Source organism: Gymnoscopelus braueri (assembly GCF_963280865.1).
Source record: "Gymnoscopelus braueri genome assembly, chromosome: 9".
In the NCBI taxonomy this organism is placed as follows: domain Eukaryota; kingdom Metazoa; phylum Chordata; class Actinopteri; order Myctophiformes; family Myctophidae; genus Gymnoscopelus; species Gymnoscopelus braueri.
In genome coordinates, this window is record NC_137610.1 from 40432101 (window position 1) to 40454708 (window position 22608).

General features: G+C 41.1%; 1 protein-coding gene across 1 annotated transcript in view; it reads left to right on the plus strand.

Moving 5' to 3' along the window:
- Positions 1-22608, plus strand: part of LOC308091664 (neural-cadherin-like) — a gene marked incomplete at its 5' end in the record, with an annotated part of 233509 nt that overhangs the window by 124699 nt on the left and 86202 nt on the right. The window contains 6 exons of the mRNA XM_080437326.1: positions 5767-5934; positions 9927-10176; positions 10884-11011; positions 13415-13601; positions 17054-17197; positions 21507-21790. Of these exons, the coding sequence (XP_080293452.1) occupies positions 5767-5934; positions 9927-10176; positions 10884-11011; positions 13415-13601; positions 17054-17197; positions 21507-21790 (1161 nt within the window). The remainder of the gene's footprint in view (positions 1-5766; positions 5935-9926; positions 10177-10883; positions 11012-13414; positions 13602-17053; positions 17198-21506; positions 21791-22608) is intronic.

The window sequence follows — 22608 nt, forward strand, 5'->3', positions numbered from 1 at the left end:
AACTCAGCCCCTCTTGGCTGGCACAGTGAGATTTTAGTGAGAAATCTTAATAAGCCAACGGATATAACAAAACAACCTAGTATTAATATATTCGTGTTCAATAGCTACTTTTAGTCCTGGATATACCACAGCCCCCCCCCCCCCCCCCAAAAAAAATATTTTTTAAATGGACTGACTATGACTATAGAGGTAATGTGTACCGATTTGCAGATGTTTGGACAAAAGTAGGAGTAATATAAAAAGAAAAGGAAATCCTGGTGGCGCTATAACAGGCCGATGTGAGACATTTACTTGGCCTCCAAGGAGTATGCGTGCACAGTTTAATGCCTTTAACGGCAATCAGACACTGCATTCATGATTTGAGGCATTTTGTTCCAAAAATTGTGTTTTGCTAAATTAGACCTGCAGGTGGCATTTCTTCCTCGGCCTAGTGGGAATGTGCGTGTGCAATTTCACGGAAATCGCAAGCTGCGTGCATAGTTTGAGGCTTTTGGTTCAAAACGGACCAATCCTGCAAACTTTGGAAGCCAACCATAGGCAATGAGGATGGAATATGGGAAATCTCCTCTGGCATCCAGGGAGTGTGTGTGCACAGTTTCGCAGAGACCGGGCCAACGGTGCCGGAGATTAGCTGGTATCACACGGACAGGACGGACGGACGGACGGACGGACGGACGGACGGACGGACGGACGGACAGGGGGTAAAACATACTCTCTCGCCATGCCTTTCGGCCTGGCGGAGACGATGACTATAAATTACAAGACAAACTAATTATTAGATAATTAGGTCCTATGGCCCTGATTTTAAACCCAGTCAATTGGATCCTTGATTTAACACAAAGGGATAACATTTGACTAAACTAGAAAAAGTGCTCCTCGGAGCACAGGTCTCCGCCAGGTCAGGTAGGTTATTGTGGCCTCCTGGTGGTGCTATAATAGGCCAATGTGAAAAGGGTGGCATTTCTTCTTAGGCCTTTCAATCGGACACTGCACTCATGATTTGAGGCATTTTGTTCCAAAAATGTGTTTTACTAAATTAGACCTGCTGGTGGCGCTATAACAGGCCAATGTGAATGTGAAAAGGGGGGCATTTCCTCGGCCTAGTGGGAATCTGCATGCAAAAGTTCACGGAAATTGCACACTGCGTTCATGTTTTGAGGTATTTTGTTCAAAACTGACCAATCCTGCAAACTTTGGAAGCCACTGTAAACCAAATAGGATGGAATATGAAATATCGGACAGATCCATCAGAATCACATGACTATGGAGATGCAGTGTACCAATTTGCGTGTTTTTTGGACAGAATCTGAAGGAATAATCTCCAAAAATGTATTTTACATAAGTCGGCCTCCTGGTGGCGCTGTAAAAAGCAGATGTGAAAAATGCACTGCAGATGTTTTTCCTTGGCCTCTAGGGAGTGTGCGTGCAAAGTTTCACGCAGATCGGTGCAGTTATAGTTAAAAATGCAAATCGGCCAGTTATAGCGCCACCATGAGGCTGATTTGAACATTTTCAAGTGGCATTTCTTCCTCGGCCTAGTGGGAATGTGCGTGTGCAATTTTATGGAAATGGCAAGCTGCGTTCATGATTGGAGGCAGTTTGTTCAAAACGGACCAATCCTGCAAACTTTGGAAGCCAACCTTAGCCAATGAGGATGCAATATGGGAAATTGGACAGATCCGGGTTGATCACATGACTATAGAGATACTGCGTACCGATTTGCATGACGTTTGGTTAAAAGCTGTAGGTGTAGTGGGAAAAAATGGGTTTTGCACAAATCGGCCTCCTGGTGGCGCTATGACAGGCCCATGTGAAAAATGTGGGGCAGAGGTTTTGAATTGGCATCCAGGGAGTGGGTGTGCACAGTTTCGCAGCGATCGGGCCAACGGTGCCGGAGATTAGCTGGTAACACACGGACAGGACACACACACGGACGGACGGACGGAAGGACGGACGGAGGGTAAAACATACTCTCTCGCCATGCCTTTCGGCCTGGCGGAGACAATAACAGATACAGGACAATTAATAGATGTCCAAACTTTGAAATAAAAGTATGCTCTAGAAAAGCATGAGTTTATAATAGGTATATCTACAATTATTCTGACCAAGTTATTCAAAATGACCCACTAGCTATGGATGACCCAGTGCTGACAGATGTTTTAGGAGCCTTTGTCAGAGTTAAACAGGGCTATTGTTTCCAGACTGTATAAGGGCTTCATGACAAAAGAAATCTCACTCCACAGAGTATGTTAAAAAATTAATGGGAAAACAAAGGTAACTTTGAGACTTCAAAGGAGGAATTACAACTATTGTGACTTTCAATGGAAGTTCACCACTGCACATTCACGGAGAAAATGTGGATGGAATTGTCAAATTAGATGTTCTGTATTACCCCAAAGCAGAAAGCATACTTTACATGTGATGATGCAAAGTGCTGGAGACTGTGTGGGAGCCAGGATGCATTCTGGATGCCCCCCCCCTGCACACCATATGTATTAAGCTGTCAACCCCCATTTGAAAAGATTAGGTGCCAGGGACCCCCATAGGACAATATCATAGTTGTTTACATAATTTAACAACTGTCTATATATAGTCATTCTTATACAGTACATTCTCTCAAATGGATTACCTTCTAGCTGGTGAAATTGCAGTAAAATTAACTACTTTCAACCTGGTGACCCTATTTTGTGCATGTCACAGGCAAACAATAAAAGAAAAATAACGAAAACAGATCATCTACAATTAGATTAGATGTCCTTTAGTATCCACAAGGGAAAATCCTTTTGCTCGGGTCAATGCGCACATTCAAGACAAGACAATACAAGACAATATACACCAAAGCACTTCAATTCTATAAAAGGTTCTAAATTTAAAAGGGTCTTTAAAAGAAAGCAATCTCCTCTCCACACTTGTGGAACGCCCATGATGTGTTTGTGTATGCTTTCATGTGTGTGTGACTCATCCAGGCGCCTGCCTTCGTGCGTGTTTATGTGTGTGTGCTAGGCCTGACCTCGATTATTCGAATAGTCGACTAATCAGTCGAGGGGGGGCTGAGTCGACTGCCAATCTCTTAGTCGAATTATGAAGAAAAAAAATCATTTGGCCAATCAGATTCGACTATAGAAATCCTTAGTCGGGGACAGGCCTAGTTGTGTGCGCATATTCATGGGAGGGGATGGGGGGGGCATTAGCAAGCAAGTCCAGTTCGACCAGGTGAGGTGAATCAGGTATTAGGGGGTTTGTGTTTATTAACCCATTAAAACCGGGAAAGCATCTGTGTCATTTTAAGATTTATTTGTCACCGAGTGCCGTAAAGCTAACATTTGTAAAATATTCTCTTCCAGGGACCTCCAAAAGCAAACATTTGAGTTACAAATCTTCGCTTTAAAAAAAATTATATTAAAAGATTTGCACACATTTTCAAGATAATTTTTTTTTAGCAGATCTACAAGCTCGGCGTTCAGTGCTGCGCTATGAGCTTGTATATCTGCTATTTTTGAATAGCCAAAGTATAAAATAATATATAACAAATATCTAAAATGACACAGATGCGTTCCCGGATTGAATGGGTAAGGAGCCTAATGGCAGAGGGGATGAAACTGGCGCTGCCCTTTGCCTTCTTGAATAGAGGGGCACCATACTGTATCTCAATGTCACAATGTGTCACAATGTGTGAAATATGGCTTAAGAGTGGTACTTTTGCAGGGGACCCCCTGGAACCCCCTAACCCACTTTAAGAAGCACTGGTTTAATGAATTGACTTGACATTTGGAGCATAACAAAGATCTTCCTCAGACTTCTTCTAGAAGTCTATTATTATCCAGAAGCTATTATTAGATCTCACTGCTTTAATCTACAATGCCCAGTTATAAGACATTTCTGGTCAGAGATACACAGATCATTGGAAGGCATATTTAATCTGACAATACCTCTCCTGTTTTGTACGTTTATTTTAGGGAAAGCTGACTTTCATCAAGGGCACACATGTTTGGTGTACTGATGACATATCACTTTGAAATTGACTGGAATTCTTATGTACAACAGTCACGGACACCCATTCGGGAGTTAACAAATTAATAGAATCCTTGTTGTGCTGTTGTTTTTTTTATAATTTGATAAACAGTTCTACTTTCCAAAGGAAAAGGTTGCATGGTCTCCTGAGACATTTGTGTCTTAAAATGTGGATAGCGTAACTCAGGATAAGCTCTCAGCATGCCGATGTACATCATCATCTACACTGTAGAATCTTTTAGAGGACGTGTATGGTTAAAACAGGATAAGAAGGGAAGGGTTTGAAGTTTTCTAATGCTCTCTGTTATCTCTTAATAGTTCTTCTCAACTATCCTCTAAATAAATAATTGCAAAAAGAAAAGAAATACAGCATAGTTTTTTATTTGATTTATTATTGCATGTTATACAGCTACAGTAATAGAATTGTTTGATGCAATTATTTGCTTGGGTAGAATATCGCAGTTGCTAGATGAAAGGTTAAGTCGCAGTAATTGAACGCTGGTATTAACAGTTGGCAAAGACTATTAGTATGAGTCACATTAGGCTTTACATGAGTGCGTGACTGGAGTTTTAATATCAAGTTTCTTTTAAGAAAACTTAAAAGAGGTAAAGAAATAACACAGACGTGTGTCGTGAATGCTAGATGTTCTACTTCCCCTGAATCCAGATCAAAATACTGTTTCTCAATAAAAGCAAATGTCCCAGCGGTTCTATTATATAACAATAACAAAGCATTCTTCCTCAGGTCAGGCATTGCTAAAATATGCCTGTATTGCTGTACAGTATGACAAATATGTCTTCATAAACTTCTCAAGACCACACTTTTATTGTTGTTATCCAGAGGAAAGAGAAGGGTGTGTCTGTAGTGTGCAGGTGCTTACGAAACGCCCCTTCAATGGGAATGCCTTTGTTTTGGAACACTTACGAGCAGGCATTGTCCCTCGTATGTTAGGGATTGGAGGAGCGCTTGTTTTGCTCCCCTCAACATCTCATGTATGTCGGGGATGGGGTAGCACATTTCCAGTCAGAGTTACACAGATCATTGGAAGGCATTTTTAATACGACAATACCTTTCCTGTTTTGCCCGTTTATTTTAGGGAAAGTTGATTTTCATCAAGGGCACCTCAACAAATATTTGGTGTACTGATGATTTATCACTTTGAAATTGACTACAAATTAAATTGGATTTCTTATGTACAACAGTCACGGCCACCCATTAGGGAGTTAACAAATTAATAGAGTCCTTGTTGTTGTGCTGTTGTTTTTTTTATAATTTGATTTTGATTTGACATTTCTACTCTCCAAAGAAAAGGTTGCATGGTCTCCTAAGAAATTTGTGTCTTAAAATGTGGATAGCGTAACTTAGGATTGTCTCTTACTTCACTTGTTTTGTTTGCAATTTCGAAACAGTCCAGCATGGCTTGCCAGCTCTGGGAGCTGGATTGCTGTCACACGAGGCCATCGGCTGCTTGGCTTTTTTATAGCAGATTTAGATTTACAAGCTCACAGCTTGTAGAGCTGCTATATTTGAATAGCTAAAGCATTGGGTTCAAGTGGTAAAACAGATTTTGGTGCTATATTAACAATTTTTTGTTGGGGACACCGTGGAACCAACTCAAGGACCCCTGGGGGTCCCCGAACCCCACTTTGAGAAACAATGCCCTATATAAGTGGCTGATTGCACACTGCAGATGGACCTAATTGGAGAGGAGATACCCAACAAACTAACTAACTAACGGCTGTGTGTCATTGCAGAGGACCTACATCACCAGGGACATCATCGCCACGGACGGGGGCAACCGCAGCACGTCTGTGGAGCTGGCAGTCACCATCACCAACATCAAGAACCAGCCGCCTCAGTGGGAGAGAGAGCGCTACCATGTGGTCATCGCTGAGAACACCGCCAGAGACACACCCGTAGTGGTACGATATAGGCTGGTGCCAGTGGTGTTTTTTTTTACTTAAAAGTAGCAATACTACAGTGGTTCTCAAACTGTGGGTCGGGACCTCCAGTGGAGGTCCCCAAATGATTTTGGAGGGGTCCCCAGATGATTTGCTTAATGTGCAACATTGTTTTCTCACTCAACAGTAAACAAACCATGTGTATACAGGGTATCTGCACATTTCCAAAGCGACAATTTAAGGAGACCTTTTTAATACCTCTAAACTGTAAAAATGAATACATATAAAAATAAGTAATTATACAATAAAAATGGTCAAACATTGGCCAAATTGTCAAATATTACCTAAGAAATTGGCAAAGATTTAGAAAATAGCAGATCTAAAATCAGTAATCGTCAGCTTCCACCACTACACTGTCTGCGCATTTTCAAAAAAGTAGAAACAAGTAAGATAAATACTACACAGCAAATGATGCAAGAAAAAAAAAAAAAGCCAATCTACAAGTAGGTCTACACGACGTGTATAGTAGTATATAATAGTATATTATATTAATTATAATTATAATTATAATCACACACACACGCCAGGCAATGTGAGCTTGTAGATCTGCTATTTTTTTATGACTCCCAGGTCAGGACTCGATCTCATCTGTCTGTCTGTCTGTCTGTCTGTCTGTCTGTCTGTCTGTCTGTCTGTCTGTCTGTCTGTCTGTCTGTCTGTCTGTCTGTCTGTCTGTCTGTCTGAAACAAAAAAAAAGTGACTCCAAAGCGCCACCTCGTGGTAGTATTTGGAACTACATTTACTGCACGAGTGAGTGAGGCAAATGAGGAGTGTGATGTCAACATGACAAACGACAAAGTCAATAGGCACCGACTGTACAAGCTCACAACGCCTCTTGCTCTAGCTTCTTGATCAGCTATTTTCACAATATTTATCTGTGGAACCGAGTCAAACTAAATGTAATGCCTCAACTCCTACAATTCCTTGTGCTTGTCAGGGTGGGGGGTCCCCATTTTGTAAAAAATATTTCAAAAGTTGTAAAACATGTTTTTTGTGGCATTATACAGTTGTTACACATGTGTGCTATAATGTTTGTGCTTTGTCCTTTTATCTGCCCAGGCACATTGAGCAGTCAAATTGCAGTCACTGCATGTTGTCTTTGTGCTCAAACTACACATTTGAAAGTCGTGACAATGACATTCTATTGTATGTGGCATGTGCTGTTCCAATCTTAACATTCAAAATGTGTCCGGCGGAAAAATACAGTATTATGGCCGTCAGTCCAGCATGAAAATTACATTTTAGAGATAAGAGGTTTTTTGAAGACTATGATCATCCATCCTCATCCTGTATGGCCATTTCAGACCACCTGAAATGTACTTTTTCATCAACATCAGCCACGACTTAAATCCTCAAATGGAGCTGACGTATATGGCGCACTTTGTGCTTTATGTCGTACACAGTCATTTTTCAGTTTTTTACAGATTATAAAAGTGCAGATGGTAAATCGTTCAAATGTTGTGTCATACATTGACAACTGAAAATTGTTGAAGATATACTTAATTAAATGTCCTTAAACCTTAAATCAAGAAACTGAGTAAAAGCCTGTCAAAGATGTCTTTTCTCTCAACTTTCAGACCTAGTTAATGGGTGTGAGCATTAGCTGGTTAAAGGAGAATTCCGGACTAGCCCTTTTCTTAAATCTTATATGATGTTATTATATCCTAGGACAAGTGGTACAACATTTTCATAACTCCATCCTGAGTCCACCGCAGCTAAAAACGTGAGCGGATGGTCTGTGCGCTAAATCGCATATTTTTATCGCTCGAATATATATATTTTTTTGTTGATATCTGACGTTCATATTGACATAAAACTCTCCACAGTGTTTGTGTTAGATGCACCCCTCCGGAAGTCTCGCAAGACGAGATTTCACCCGTGATTTCATCCAAGTCCGCTTGTAAACACTGCGGCGGCCGACAAAAACACTGTGGCGAGATTTCTGTCATTATGAACGTCAGATATTTCACCCAAAAAAACGAAAGAAACGCGATTTAGCGCACGGACCATCCGCTCACGTTTTTAGCTGCGGTGGACTCGGCATGGAGTTATGAAAATGTTCTACTGTACCACTCGTCCTAGGATATAGTAACATCATATAAAGGTAAGAAAAAGGCTAGTCCGGAATTCTCCTTTAACTCCACTCCTAACCACTCTCCCACTAGATTACCTGTCAGTCATCTGTCAGATAACCCTCAGGAAACGTACCTTGATAGGACTGTTTAAATAAATGCGCTAAATGTGCATACAAATAATACTATAATTGTGTGTATTTTATGCCCATCACGAATAAAGTAACCATGGCTTGAACCTTGATGTTTTTAAGACCGTAGACATGATCAGCAAAGATATTGCACAATTGTCATGTGACAAAGGATAGACAAATGACATAAATTCTTTATGTATTTATATAACAGCACCATGTGCTTTTCAAAGACAATAAAACAAGTTCAAGTTATTCTAATGTAGAGAGGGCAGATTTCATTTTTCTCATTTCATCAAATCTGACCTCATCCCCCCTAGGGGACGAGGCCTGGACATTAACGTCTATTATTTTCCATATTAAGGCTAGAGATGACTTGTGGTGCAATCTGTAGCTCTCTGTACGGCATGGGTTTAAACTAGAGGGAAGCAGATGGCGCTCATGTATGGTAGATGTTTTGGCAAGGACATAGCACCGTCGGCTATTTAGATGAAGATAATGAGCTCCCAGTTGACACGGTCTGATTTTCAGTTCAGTTGTACTTAACTGTCTGGCTCGGCTTCAGTCGAGAGGGTCAACTGTGCTTAGCCTTAATTCTGATCTTTTCTGAGAGACTAAATGAAAACGATCTAACTCAAACATCTCCTATAGCGCTGATTCTCAACATGGGGTCCAGTGACACCCCAGGGGTCCTTGAAGGGGTTTCCAGGGGGTCCCAGGCTTAATTGATCGATAGTTAGGAAGAATAGGAATCAAATGCGCCGCAGTGCTGTATACGTAATCATTTCTATAGTCTTTGCTAAGTTGCAGGGTCTCCCCGTCTCTCCAGCCTTTAGTAAACGGAAAATAAAATTTCAGATCGGGACAAAAATTCCTTCCAATTCAGGAGAGACAACTCATACAGGATAAACAAACAACAAAAAATGGAAGTGATGAAACAAAAAGTACAAATAAAAAATAGTTTAACTTCATAATAAAACTGAAGGTGATAAATGGGTTCTCTCTCCTGATTGGATGAATTTGGTGTCCCACCTTAAAATGTAGCTTACCTTAAAAAGAGCTGGAGAGATGGGGAGACCCCTGTTACTGAACAAACACATAGCAATGATTAGGCTACTATCACAATTTTTGGGCGGTGAAACCGCCCCTATATGTGAGGTTTGGACATCGACATTCGCTGCAATGTGATTGGCCACCATTCTACCCCCCCCACCCATTGTACCCCCCCAACCCTGCGCTGTGATTGGCCACCATTGTACCCCCCTAACCCTGCACAGTGATTGGCCAATCACAGTCTATTCAGGACTGTGATTGGCTAGTGAAACATGACACATGTGCATAGCCCTATAAATAGGACTATGCACTTAAAAAAAACACATTTATGTTTAAAAAAAAAAAAAAACACATTTATGTTTTTTTTTTAAGTTAGGGGTGTACAATGGTTGGTCCACAATATTAATTTTTTTCCATCACTTCTTCCATCACTGTGATGACCACTGTGACCACACTGCCCACTTCACACTGGGTGTGATCTTTTTCTTTTTTTTTACCAAAAAATACCACTTACAGCACAGTATAACACTGAGGACTTTACAGTGCTGATTGGGATCCCAGAGATTTAAAAAAAAAATCTAATGGGTGTGTCCTTCAAATTAAATTAGAATCACTGACCTACTGTATAGGATCTGGGCTCGGCCTTCACCCCTTCACCTTAAGAAAATAATAACCGAGCAACGTTGTCGCCTTTCAGACGATCAAAGCCACCTCTCAGCTCGGGGACCCCAGAGTCACCTACAACCTGGAGGACGGCATGGTCCCAGAGACCAACATGCCAGTCCGCTTCTACCTGTCCCCCAACCGGGACGACGGCTCCGCCTCCATCCTGGTGTCCGAGCCGCTGGACTACGAGACCACGCCCTTTTTCTCGCTGCGGGTGCGGGCTCAGAATGTGGCAGCGGTGCCTCTGGCCGCGTTCACCACCGTTTACGTCAATGTTACAGGTACGCTATTGTCTGTGTACCCCGATCGTTACTACTAGTTTAGCCCTCTGTTCCAAGTTTTCAGTGTCATTCTGTAATATTATGTTCGGCTGAACCGCAATCCTTAAATTACCTGTGATTTAAACCTGGGTATCCCGCGTGGGAGACCAAAACATCTTTCATTCAACAGGGAATCCCCCGTTGGCTTGGGGAGATATTGTGCTTATTAGATTCAGGCAGTACTACTTGTCAACCAGTAGGTGTCCTACTACCCGACACTAGGGTCTATATGTCTCAGTGGAAGAGTACAGTAGGGAGGGACCACCTCCTCCAAACACCGCAGGTGTAAGCCTGCTAGTTATATTAACTCCCCACCTTTCAGCAATGCATTCTGGGATAAGCGTTACAGTCTCACAGATCAAAGAAGTGGCCCTTTCAAGGCTGTTTTCTCAGCTAGCTGTATCTCTGCAAGACATCACTCTATAAACCATATCTCCAAAACTGGTGGGTCAAACTGCATAACCAATATGTCAATTTCATTTGTAGCTATGATTCCATGTGAAATGAAAGCAGGAATGCAATGCAAAAATGCTAGATGACTCAACGGCATTAAAATGTTGTCACATATTCTCTACTATAGATAAAAATAAGTTTGAGTCACTAAAGTAAGTTGCAGCTTTAAAGGTTGTTTGTGGTGGTATAACATTTCTTTCTCTCTTCCCTATAAGACGTCAATGACAACGTGCCGTTTTTCACGTCGTCAATCTACGAGGCTTCAGTGACAGAGGGAGCTCAGATTGGGACTGTTGTTCTCCACGTTTCTGCTCATGATAAGGACCTGGGTCTTAATGGACAGGTTTGTACTGTTGTTGTGTATTTGTGTTTGTGTCTAGACACAATTAACCACTTAAGCCAAAGAATAGTACAGTACAAAGAATAGTGAGAATAGCAGATCTACTCACAACGCATCGTGATGTGACACGTTGTGAGCTTGTAGATCTGCTATTTTTAATATATTTGAAATAAATATATTTTTAATTGTTTTAATGTTTGAATATTTTCACCTACAGTATAATGAACCCACAGTCAGACTTAACCATGAGCTTTTCGGTGTTTTATCCTTTTGACATACGTACAAATAAGTTCCTGTACAGTATTGTGTATGTCCAAAACATTTACTTTTCAGGAAAACCAATGTACAGTAGTTATTATTTTGTCACAAGCTCTTAATACTTTTCATTGGTTAAAAATGTATAAAACCCACAGACACACTTTCACTTTTACTTTCAAAATCTTCCACAAAAAAAAAGCAATTATAGCAGATCTACAAGCTAACAATGCATTGCATCGCAACGCGTTTTGAGCTCGAAAACGCATATATATATACAGTATATATTTAAAGCCAACATGTGTAACTCTTTGTTTCTGGGGGGCAAAGTATAAGATAATGGTTAAAGTGGTTAAAATCCGGTCTTAATGGGTTAAGTTAGATCTTCATTCCATGGATGCAAACTGTACTGTATGTGGAAGCTGGTGATTCACAGTTATCATAGACTGGATATGGTCGTTTTGGGAGCCGTGCCATGGCATCTGTGTGATGGTTTATTGATCTGGCACGGAGAAGAGCCAGAACTGAGGCAGGCAATGACAAAATGAAAGAAAGTCTTTCATTTTCCCATGGCTTCTACTAGATTATTGCTTTAAAATATTTTTTTTTTCCTCCAACCACTTAAGCCCTATTATGCTTAGTTGACCGGAGTCCCCCAGGACTCTATAGTAGGGCCCCTCCCGTTCTCGCACTACACTAAATATCTTCATGTACACCTGCTACTTTTCATGCTTTTATGTATTAATATAGATAGATAGATAGATATATAGATAGACAGACAGCTTTATTGTCATTCAACAATACATGAAATGCATAATTGAACGAATTTCGTTCCACTGGCTTACTATAATCTAAAACTACTCCTAGTTAAAAGAATGCTAAAATACTACGATACTAAAATCACCACTAATAAATCAAATCACAGTCGGTTCCTAATGAGACAGAAATATTGCACAACAAGGAGTCCTCAGCAGCATATAGGAGAAAGGTTAGGGGATATTGCACTTGAAGGGGACTACAATTTGTACATAATTTGATTTGTCTTTTGACCAGTTTCTTGGTTTTTAGTGTTTTAATACTTGCTCTTCTGCTCTCTGCCCCCCGCCTTTCCTTAAAACTATGCATGATGGAGCTTGCATGAAAAATAATTTCCCTTCTGTAAACCTGTGATGTGACAATGAAGTCTGATTCAGATTTTGCATGAAAGGTAGCCGATCTACAAGCTTGTAAATCTGCTATTTTCGGCGAATGTCTACCCCAGAATATATTAACCCATTAAGACCTGCGGCCGATTCTACAAATGCCTTCTAAATCGGTGGTTCTCAAAAGTTTTTGTGCCAAGGACCCCCGAAATGATATGTATTTGGCTGCGGACCCTCCCCCATCTGAAAATGTTTTGTGCCAGGGACCCCCAGAAGAGAAGATTTGTGTTAAAAAAAAGAATTATTCCAAAAAATGTACAAGCTCACAACACGCCACTTCGTGCTGCGCTGCCAGCTTGTAAATCTGCTACTTTTGAGAACCACTGTTCTAATCCAATGTTCTAAATCCTTTTGCTATATAAAATCTAAAATGACACAGACGCTTTCCCGGTTTTAACGGGTTAAAGTTAGGATCATGTATCCAGTGGTGGAAAAAGTACTCAAATTCTTTACTTAAGTAAAAGTACCAATACTGCAATATAAAAATACTCTGTTACAAGTAGAAGTCCAGAATTAAACATTTACTTGAGTAAAAGTACAAAAGTATTGGCATCAAAATGTACTTAAAGTACCAAAAGTAAAAGTACTAAATATTTGAAAATAGCAGATCTACAAGCTCACAACGCGTCGCGATGCGACGCGTTGTGAGCTTGTAGATCGGCTATTTTCAAATAGCCTAGGTATAAAATAGGTTTAAAGTGGTTAATGTATGTTTCATTATATCATAATTTATATCTGAAAAGTAACTAGTAACTAGGTTTTCAAGTAAATATAGTGGAGTAAAAGTACAATATTTGCCTCTGAGATGTAGTGGAGTAGAAGTAAAAGTATTGGAAATTGGAAATACTCAAGTAAACTACAAATACCTCAAAATTGTACTTAAGTACAGTACTTAAGTAAATGTACTTAGTTACTTTCCACCACTGCATGTATCCAACGTGCTCCACAGATCACGTACTCGCTCCTGAGCGACAGCAGCGGGGACCACCGGCTGTTCCGCGTAGACCCAGAGTTCGGGACCGTCCACACGGAGGCGGTGTTTGATCGCGAGGCCCGCAGCTCCTATTTGCTGGAGGTTCAGTCAGAGGACGGCCAGGAGTCGGCCCGTCCCGGCAAGAATAAACAACCAAACTCAGGTTAGAACTGTTGATCTTTTTTGGGTGCTCGCCGGGTGGTGCAGCGGTAAAGTACCTGCCCACCAATGTGGTGTCTATAGGGGTTTGAATCCACCACGGCGCATCCGGTTTTGTTGAGTGTCTACATCAGTGGTTCTCCACCTGTGGGTCTGGACCCCCAGGGGGGTCCCCAGATGATAGTGAAGTGACAATTTAAGGACTTTTAAGACCTTTTTAATACCTAAAAAATCACACCCAGTGTGAAGTGGGCGGTGTCTTGCTAGCTAATCACAATACTGAATGGAGTCAACCGATCATGTACAAAAAATAAATACATTTATTGAAACACTCTTTATGAAAGTCATATTCCGATGTTCTTCTTTACGTTTCCCACCAAGGCTCGTCTCTTCCATTTACGGATTATGTTGGTAACTGTGTTCTTAGAAATCTTAAGTTTAGCTGAAATTATTTTGTAACCTTGGCCAGATCTGTGCTTTGTCACAATTCTGTCTTTAACCTTTTCTGATATATCCTTTGATCTGAAAGGGCCAGTTCTAGGAAGACTTTCTATTTTCTTCTCAATATCGGTTTTCCCTTTTCTCATTTCAGCCATAGTGATCTTTGAGTTCTTTTTTACTGTTCTCACGAAATGGACAGCATCTAAGTTAAATATACTAGTGTCACATCAAAGTGGTTTTAGATTAATTTCATCATATGTCTCACTAGCCAATCACAGCATGTGGAATTTGAGCACTATGTCACTGTTGTTATTTAACAGTGGTCATCACGGTGATGGAAGCTCACTTAAAAGAATAATGTGTTTTTTTTAATACCCTTTCCACCCACAATGTGTGATTCACTTCAAATTCAAAAAACATAAATGTGTTTTTTTTAAGTGCATAGTCCTATTTATAGGGCTATGCACATGTGTCATGTTTCCATAGCCAATCACAGTCCTGAATAGACTGTGATTGGCCAATCACGGTGAGGGTTAGGGGGGTTACACTGGTGGCCAATCACAGCGCAGGATTTGGTGTGCAAATATCCAAACCTCACATATAGGGGCGGTTTCACCGCCCCAAAAAATGAGGAAAAAAAGACCATTACTGCTTCAAAAGTAATCAACAAACTATGCTATAAAAACTGGTCAAACATTGGCCAAAGTGTCAAGTAATATAAGAAAGAGGTAATTTTTTTGAAAATAGACGATCTACAAGCTTGTAGATCTGCTATTTTCACCATATTTATCTGTTGAAACGAGTCAAACAAAATTGAACACCACACACACAACAACATTCCAAGTGCTTATCAGGTTGGGGGGAGCCGCAGTAGAGCGGTGAAGCGGCCGTCGCCTGGTGGTGAAATCTGAGAATGCAATACTTCCGCATTTAAAGTGCCACTGCGCATGCTTCTACCGTTTGAAACCCTAGTGAGCCTGCTCGGTGCTCAAGACCTCCGCATTAGGGCAACCAAATTTGGTGCCCAAATGCGGAAGTAGAGGTACTTCTGGGTGCTTCAAACGCCAGTGAGCAACTTTCATTGAAATGAATAGCTGGGGGGCGGGTAAGTCCGCCCTCTAGATATTTTATAACTCTATGGGGGGTCCCCAGTTCAAATATGATTCTTTTGCGGGGTCACGGCGTGAAAAGGTTGAGAACCACTGGTCTACATGAACACAATTGGCCAGTGTTTTGGGGAGGGAAGCCGGGCAGTAAGGGTGATATTAGGCACCTGTCAGCAGGGAGTGTTGGGCGGGAGGAGTAGGACGAAGGTTCTACGTCCTCACTGGCAGGTGAGCCAATAGGATACAACAGCAGTGACACACAGAAATGTGTGTGGGGAGGAATCAATTGGCATAATAACTAAATTGGGGGTGTAAAATAAGATATTTAAGAATAACTATTCATTTTACACCATTAATATATATTGGCACTGTCCGGTGGAAATCTTCAGTACTTGTATGTCCAAAACCGTTACTGTTCAGGAAATGGGGAAAAAATAACTTGTGTTCCAATGGATCCAGTGTAGTTATTATTTATTCACAAGCGCTTGTTAATACTGTTCATTGGTTAAATATGTATAAAACTCACTGGCAGACACTTTGAACCTGGCATCAATGTAGTGATAATTAGAAATTCTTTAAAAAAGAAAATAGGGAAAATAAGTGAGCTTGGGCTATTTTCAGTGAAGAGATGTTGGTGTGGAGGGCAAAAAGACCCCGAGGGAACTCCGGTCAAGGTTTAAGTGGTTTAGATTTTCTTCATTAGTCTCCCATTTTAATTGTAATTATAATTATTATTCCAAGAGATATTTTAGTTGACTTTGAGGTGACCTGGATGCAACATCTTCATTCATAGCAAGTAGCATTGTTCTTTTCTCGATCCCCACGGGCAGCACCGAGCACCGCTACATACTGTACAAGGATTTCTTATTCTGTGCGCTGTGTTTAAAACAGACATCACATTACATTGGTTCTACACCCAGGGATAGACTTTGAAAAGTGAATCTTAATTTGATTCATTCCACTACCATGACCAATCAGCATAGCTCTGCCACGGATTCTCACAACAAGCCCTTTATGTGTTTCCACCGTCATTGCGTTCAGCCATCAGGGGTCCATGTGTTTGCTTATCGCACGCTCATTGTGACATGTTGTTGGTCGTCTTAAAAGCCTCTGGCCAGATCTAGGGTGACGTAATAGGATGTTTGTATTCAACCTTGCCTCTCAGCGGGTGTTTGTGAAGGGGGGGTATTAGGGGTTACGGCAGCGTTTCAGAGCAGCAAAGCCTCTTCTCCTGGGATAGCCGGGGCTGCTTAGCATTTGCAATGAGCCTTGGCTTTCGTCTTGTTCGACGTATCTTCCACTGCAGACGGGCTCATCTCCTCTGCAAACATTACCTGTCTCTGCGCTTTGCCCCCTGGGACACGCCAATAAAGCAGGGAAATGGGAAAAGAAGCGAAAATTGCTCCGTATTTTGCACATCCAACTATTCTCTGTAACTACAGTGACTCCAAATTAGCTCTTTGAGCCAAAGAACATACTTTTTCCAACTAAAGAAACACATAGCATAACGAGAGAATCCATAACACATAAAAACCAGTCAACTCATAAATATTTAACCTTCTGAGTGGCTCTTTGTCTACTTTATAGCGAAAAAAGCTTGTTTAAGAGGCACATAGCTCCATTACTGCTGTTCTTTGTACCAAAAACTGGTTCTCTCCATGCTAAAACAATAAAAAGCATGCCCAAAAAAAATGAATAATTTATGTAATTTACAACACCTCTTGCGAATAATTGTATTCCTGATTTCCATGTCAATGAGACATATTGCATCAGGTTAAGTGCATCTTCCCACTGACGAGTGACAATGGATCTAGGTGTTCACGAACAGATGGGGCGTGCGTGCGTGCGTGCGTGCGTGCGTGTATCTAGATGTCACATTTGTGTGCTGTGTGTGCTGTCATTCCTGCAGACACAGCATATGTGCGGGTCTTCATCAGCGACGTCAACGACAACAAGCCGGTGTTCGCTCAGCGGCTGTATGAAGTCGGCGTGGATGAGAATGCAGATGTGGGCATGGCTGTCGTCACCGTCAGCGCTAATGACGAGGATGAAGGTATGATCCTGATGATGACGCTACAGAATACCAATGAGCCTCTTGATCACATGTTGGGCCCGGCAGTGGAGGAGAAAGTATAGGGCTGGACGATATGGATATGAAACCTCTTATCTCCATATTCTAACTTTTGGTGTTTTTCTTAAATTAACGCCTTACTTGATCATACTACAGCGTCACACAAAAGCATCAAAAGTAGCAGATCCACAAGTGCGAAGCGACGCGTTTTGAGCTTGTAGATCTGCTACTCTTGCTATTCTTGAATTTGAATCCTGAAAAGTAACAGTTTTGGACATAATGGTTTCCACCCGATAGCGACAATATCAAATTTCACAATTTTTACCAAATACCCTGATATCTATATTGTGGCGATAATGTCATATTGTGATGATAATGTCAATTTTCTTTTTAGCTTTTCAAAAAGTTCTCTATTTGTGAAAATGTTTGTCCATTTATGAAAGTACAAATTATTATGGCTTAAGTGATTAAAACCAGGAAAAGACAACACCTTTGCCATATCATGATAATATAATATGCAAATTCCCAGATCTAGTCTCATATCACGATATGGAGGAGTGGACAATGTAAAATTCTTGACACCTCTTTAAAACTTTTTGGAAAGTTTCAAGATTTCATATTCCACTCTCTCTCTCTCTCTCTCTCTCTCTCTCTCTCTCTCTCTCTCTCTCTCTCTCTCTCTGTGTGAGTGACACTAGAAAAGGTAAATGTCAGTCAATCATTTTAATGTCCCAGCACTGCCACTGTGGCACAGTTCGGCCCACGGCAGGCGGAAGGGGGCATGCAATGGGTTAAAATATGAAAAATGTACTCGTATACAGTACTGTTATTGCTACACAGTGTTTATTCAGTAACAGGGGTTTCCCTGTCTCTCCAGCTCTCATCATGTGGGTCACCAATTTCATCCAATCAGGAGAGAGAACTCATACAGGATACAGGATAAAGAAGTGAAATTGGAAATTGTGGGGGAGAGGGGGTGGCAGACAAAATTGGAACTGGGACGCTGATAAATGGATACTCTCTCCTGATTGGATAAATTGGATGTATTTTGTTACATCTGGAGAGACATGGAGACCCAAACTGAACAAACACAGATAGCGACCAATTACATCAGCATAATACTGTAGAGGTTTAAGCTTTTAACAAAACAAAATACTTTTGTTTTAACCAAAGAAAACATCACTTACTCTTAAACTTAAATCATGCAGAGCTGAGTGCAGAGTGCAGGATCTAAGAGCAGCCTTGTGATGATGATTGCATGGTAATAATGCACACCGTGCATATGTTTCAAAAAAGAACAACACAGTGGGTGGGCCGCGGGTGGGATTTGCGTGATAAAGTACTCGCTCATCCCCTGTACAGCGGTGGCCTACTGTAAGACCACTTCATCAGCCATGGTGGAGGCTGTTAATCAAGTATTTATGTTGAGTGGGGGTGAGGCTTAGGCCACACCGCAGAACCAGTGATGAATAGCAGTGGAAAAGCACAACACTAAACTTATTCTGTAGCACTTTACGCCTGTGAGGCTAAAGACCTGATTTATACTTTGCAGAGGTGGGTAGTAATTAGTTGCATTTGCTCAGTTACATACTTAAGTTACATTTTGAATAAATTGTACATGTAAGAGTAGTTTTAATGCAACATACTTTTCGCTTTTACTCAAGTACATTGTGAAGAATTTGTATTTATTTATTATTTATTTGAATTTTACTGTTTTATATTGGCCAAATGTAAAGGATTAAAATAACACATTTTCAAATGATTGGGCTACATTTCACTTTTATTCCCTTTTTTATTATATGCACATTTGTTTAATTCTCTCAGAGCTTTTGGAAAAGCACTTATCATTTGATCAATTGAATTGAATTGAATATTCAAACAGAGTTCTTGAGTAGCCTTTTCACTATACTTTCTCACTCTTAAACTCAAATTATTTGGATGACTACCTTTATTTCTACTTGAGTCATTATTTTTACGCGATTAAGCACAAATCAGGCGTAAACGCCATCTGTCTTAGTTTAAAAAAAGATCCCACAGGGACGCAGGGAGCACTTTGTCTGCTAGGGCTGTGTTAATAGCACCAGATTAGTGTATTTACACAGGATTGAAGTGACTTCACCCCAAACGTCCGATTGAAAAGGGGCGACTGTAGATTCCAGGAGATTATATTATATTATCTCTCCCTGTGTTAGCCCGCCAGATTGGACGTGTCCATGGGGACACCGCAGATAGTAAGACATCCAGATATCCACTCCCTCTTTGCTATAGGGGTGGTTCTCTAAACAGTTTCATGTCCAGGACCCCCAAATTGATACGTATTAAGCTGTGGAACCCCCATTTGAAAAGATTGCGCGCTTAAGGACCCCCATAAGAGAAGATCTTAGTTGTTAGATTACATTATTAAGTACACAATTATACACTGTAGGTGGGGAGAGAGAAACCCATGAACTGAATAGTTATTCTTATACAGTACATTCTCTCAATGGGGGGGGTATGGGAGAAACTCCGTACAAGGCTATGTCCCTCGCCCGATCGTAAGTCGGGGGAACAATGTAACAACACCTCATACGCACACCAGGCTCCTCTACCAACCAACCCCCCGAACAGAATTATACAGCAGTATTTATGCAATTTGATTACATCCGACACACCTAATATGGCCTTGCTTCCCCAAAAGTCCCCCATTGCAGCTGACACCATAGCAATGGGTCATAACATACAGTACATTGTCAGAAACAGCAAGTCATTGATAAGAGGAAGTTATGGTGTAGGCCGTTCTGATGCAATCATGTCTGGCGGACCTCGGGCCCGCTCGTCTTCATCATGGAGGAGACAAGTTGTGGGTCAGATCCACACCCATGAATACCCAGTCTCCTCGACAAGATAGCTCTATATTCTGATAGTACTCATTGCTACAGTATATAGAGTGTTTGTTCAATAACAGGAGTCTCCATGTCTCTCCAGCTCTTTATTAAATAGAACATGAATTTTCAGGTCGGGATACCACTTTTATCCAATCAGGAGAGATAACTCAAACAGGATACAGATTAAACAAGTGAAATTGGAAGTGATGACACAAAGAAATGAGCAGACAACATTGGAACTGTGACACTATAAAAACCATTGAAGCTGATAAATAGGTACTCTCTCCTGATTGGCTGAAATTAGCAACACATCGGAAAATGTTTATTAAAGAGCTGCAGAGATGGGGAGACCCCTGTTACTGAGCAAATACTGTATAGCAATGATTACTATCAGAATACAGTGATTTAACCTTTCAACAAAACCTTTTTCTTTTTACCAAAAAATATCACTTCCCTAGTTGTATTTATTGGTATCACTTTTTAATGTTACATTATCATTAAAATCTTAGTGTTTTGCTAATTCTTCGGGGGCCCACCTGCAAAGTCTTCGCTGTGGGCCTCGGCCCACAAGTTGAGAATCACTATACTAGACCCCCCCCCCCCAGAGGGCCGTAGCAGAGTACCTGCTTTACAGCTTTTTACACCTCTGCTCTGTTTCTCACTGTTTGTTTAATTAGTGTATAGCGTCTGATTAAGTTTTGCGGCGATAAGGTACACCGTTTCCATTTAATTAAGTAATCAAATGGAAGGGGGGAACATGAAAGCCAAGGCTGAGGTCTTTGAAGAAGTAAGGTTTAATACCCTTGTGTAACTCTGCACCATGCAGCACACCATTTCTAGGATGTTTATATCAGGCTTACTGTGAGTTTAGCCGGTGAGGTTTATTCCATCGGCCTAATAATAAATTATTCATATTGTTCATACAATGTGGCTTCCTCTGAAACACCGGCTTACAAAGTGGGGTCCTGGAGGCAGTTTCAGGGGGTCCCCGGAACATTTATAAACCGTTTAAACACTTAAGCCCTATTTTATTTTTCGGCTATTCCAAATTCGCCAAATATCTTTGACATATTTTTGAAAGAATGTTGACAAATCTTTGGCACAAAATATTTTCAAATGGACGTCCATGGCAAAATACAGTACATAGCCATTTGGGTGTCCTTGAGATGGAAATGTTTGAGAACAACAACAGGTACTGCTCTTAATAACTAAAAAATGCCATTGAGTCTCTGAATAAGTTCAATATGTAGGGAGGTGGTATTGTGGAGTTGGAGGAACGCTGCTGCTACTTAACAGTCTCATAATGCCGCTCTAATCAAGTTTCCGTTTCCATTTCGCTAGCTTTATTACCCCTATAAGGCAAATTTGTTTACAGCATTAAATTCACATTCTCTGATTATGCATTATTTCTCGGCACCCACCTCCAGGGGCCAACGCTAAGCTGCGCTACCAGATCACGTCTGGCAACACCGGCGGCGTTTTTGACATGGAGCCCGAGGTGGGCACTATCTTCATCGCCCAGCCGCTGGACTACGAACGCCAGAAGAGGTACAAGCTCCTGGTGCTGGCCTCGGACGGCAAGTGGGAAGACTACGCGGCGGTGGTGGTCAACGTGGTGAACAAGAACGATGAAGCGCCCGTGTTCTCCATGAATGAGTATTATGGCTCGGTCACAGAGGAGCTGGACGGGTCGCCTGTGTTTGTGCTACAAGTGAGTTGGCTTTGTAGTTTATTCTTTTTTTACATGGATCTGCTTTAGGCTTATGTGTAATTAATCTTCTCTTCTATCGCATTCAGGGACCGGCAATTATATTTAAATTGGGTTGGGAGCCTTTTAGAAATCACACCCAGTGTGAAGAGAGTGGTGCCTTTGAATTAGTGTAACTGGTTGCATCCTTGTGTTGCAATCAGCTGCAGCTGTTGAAGCCTGCTTAAACATACGGACGGATGGACGGACGGACAGACACACACATACACGGTTAAGTGTAGGAGTGGCTGTTACCACTCAAAAACCTTTACAATTGAATTCAACCATAAAATAGCAAAAACAGAACATCTACAAGCTCACAACTACAAGCTATTTTTGGCGAAGATATTTAGTGTAGAAGATGTTTTGCTATTTGTCGTACGAGTCCGACAAAGTAGGGCTTAAGTTTTTAACCACATGAACCCTAGCATCCCTATTCTGGGGCGAACATTCAGCGAAAAAAGCTGATCTACAAACTCACAACGTATCGCAACGTACAGTAACACATTGTGAGCTTGCAGATCAGCTATTTTCGGCAAAGATATTTGGTGTAGAGGGAAAGCAAGAGGGGTATATTAGACCTAGTATAGACCCCTGGGGGACCCCGCTCAATGAAGTATATAGGGCCTTAAGGGGCTAATAAAGTCTTGCCTGTAAAGTGACTTGGTTTTTCATACGGTAAAGTTAATTCAGCAAAGTGTTTTTTAATCTCTGCAGTTACAGGGAACACATTGCAGCATTGTAGTCATTCCAGATCCGCACTTTCTTTTACAGAGTGCCAG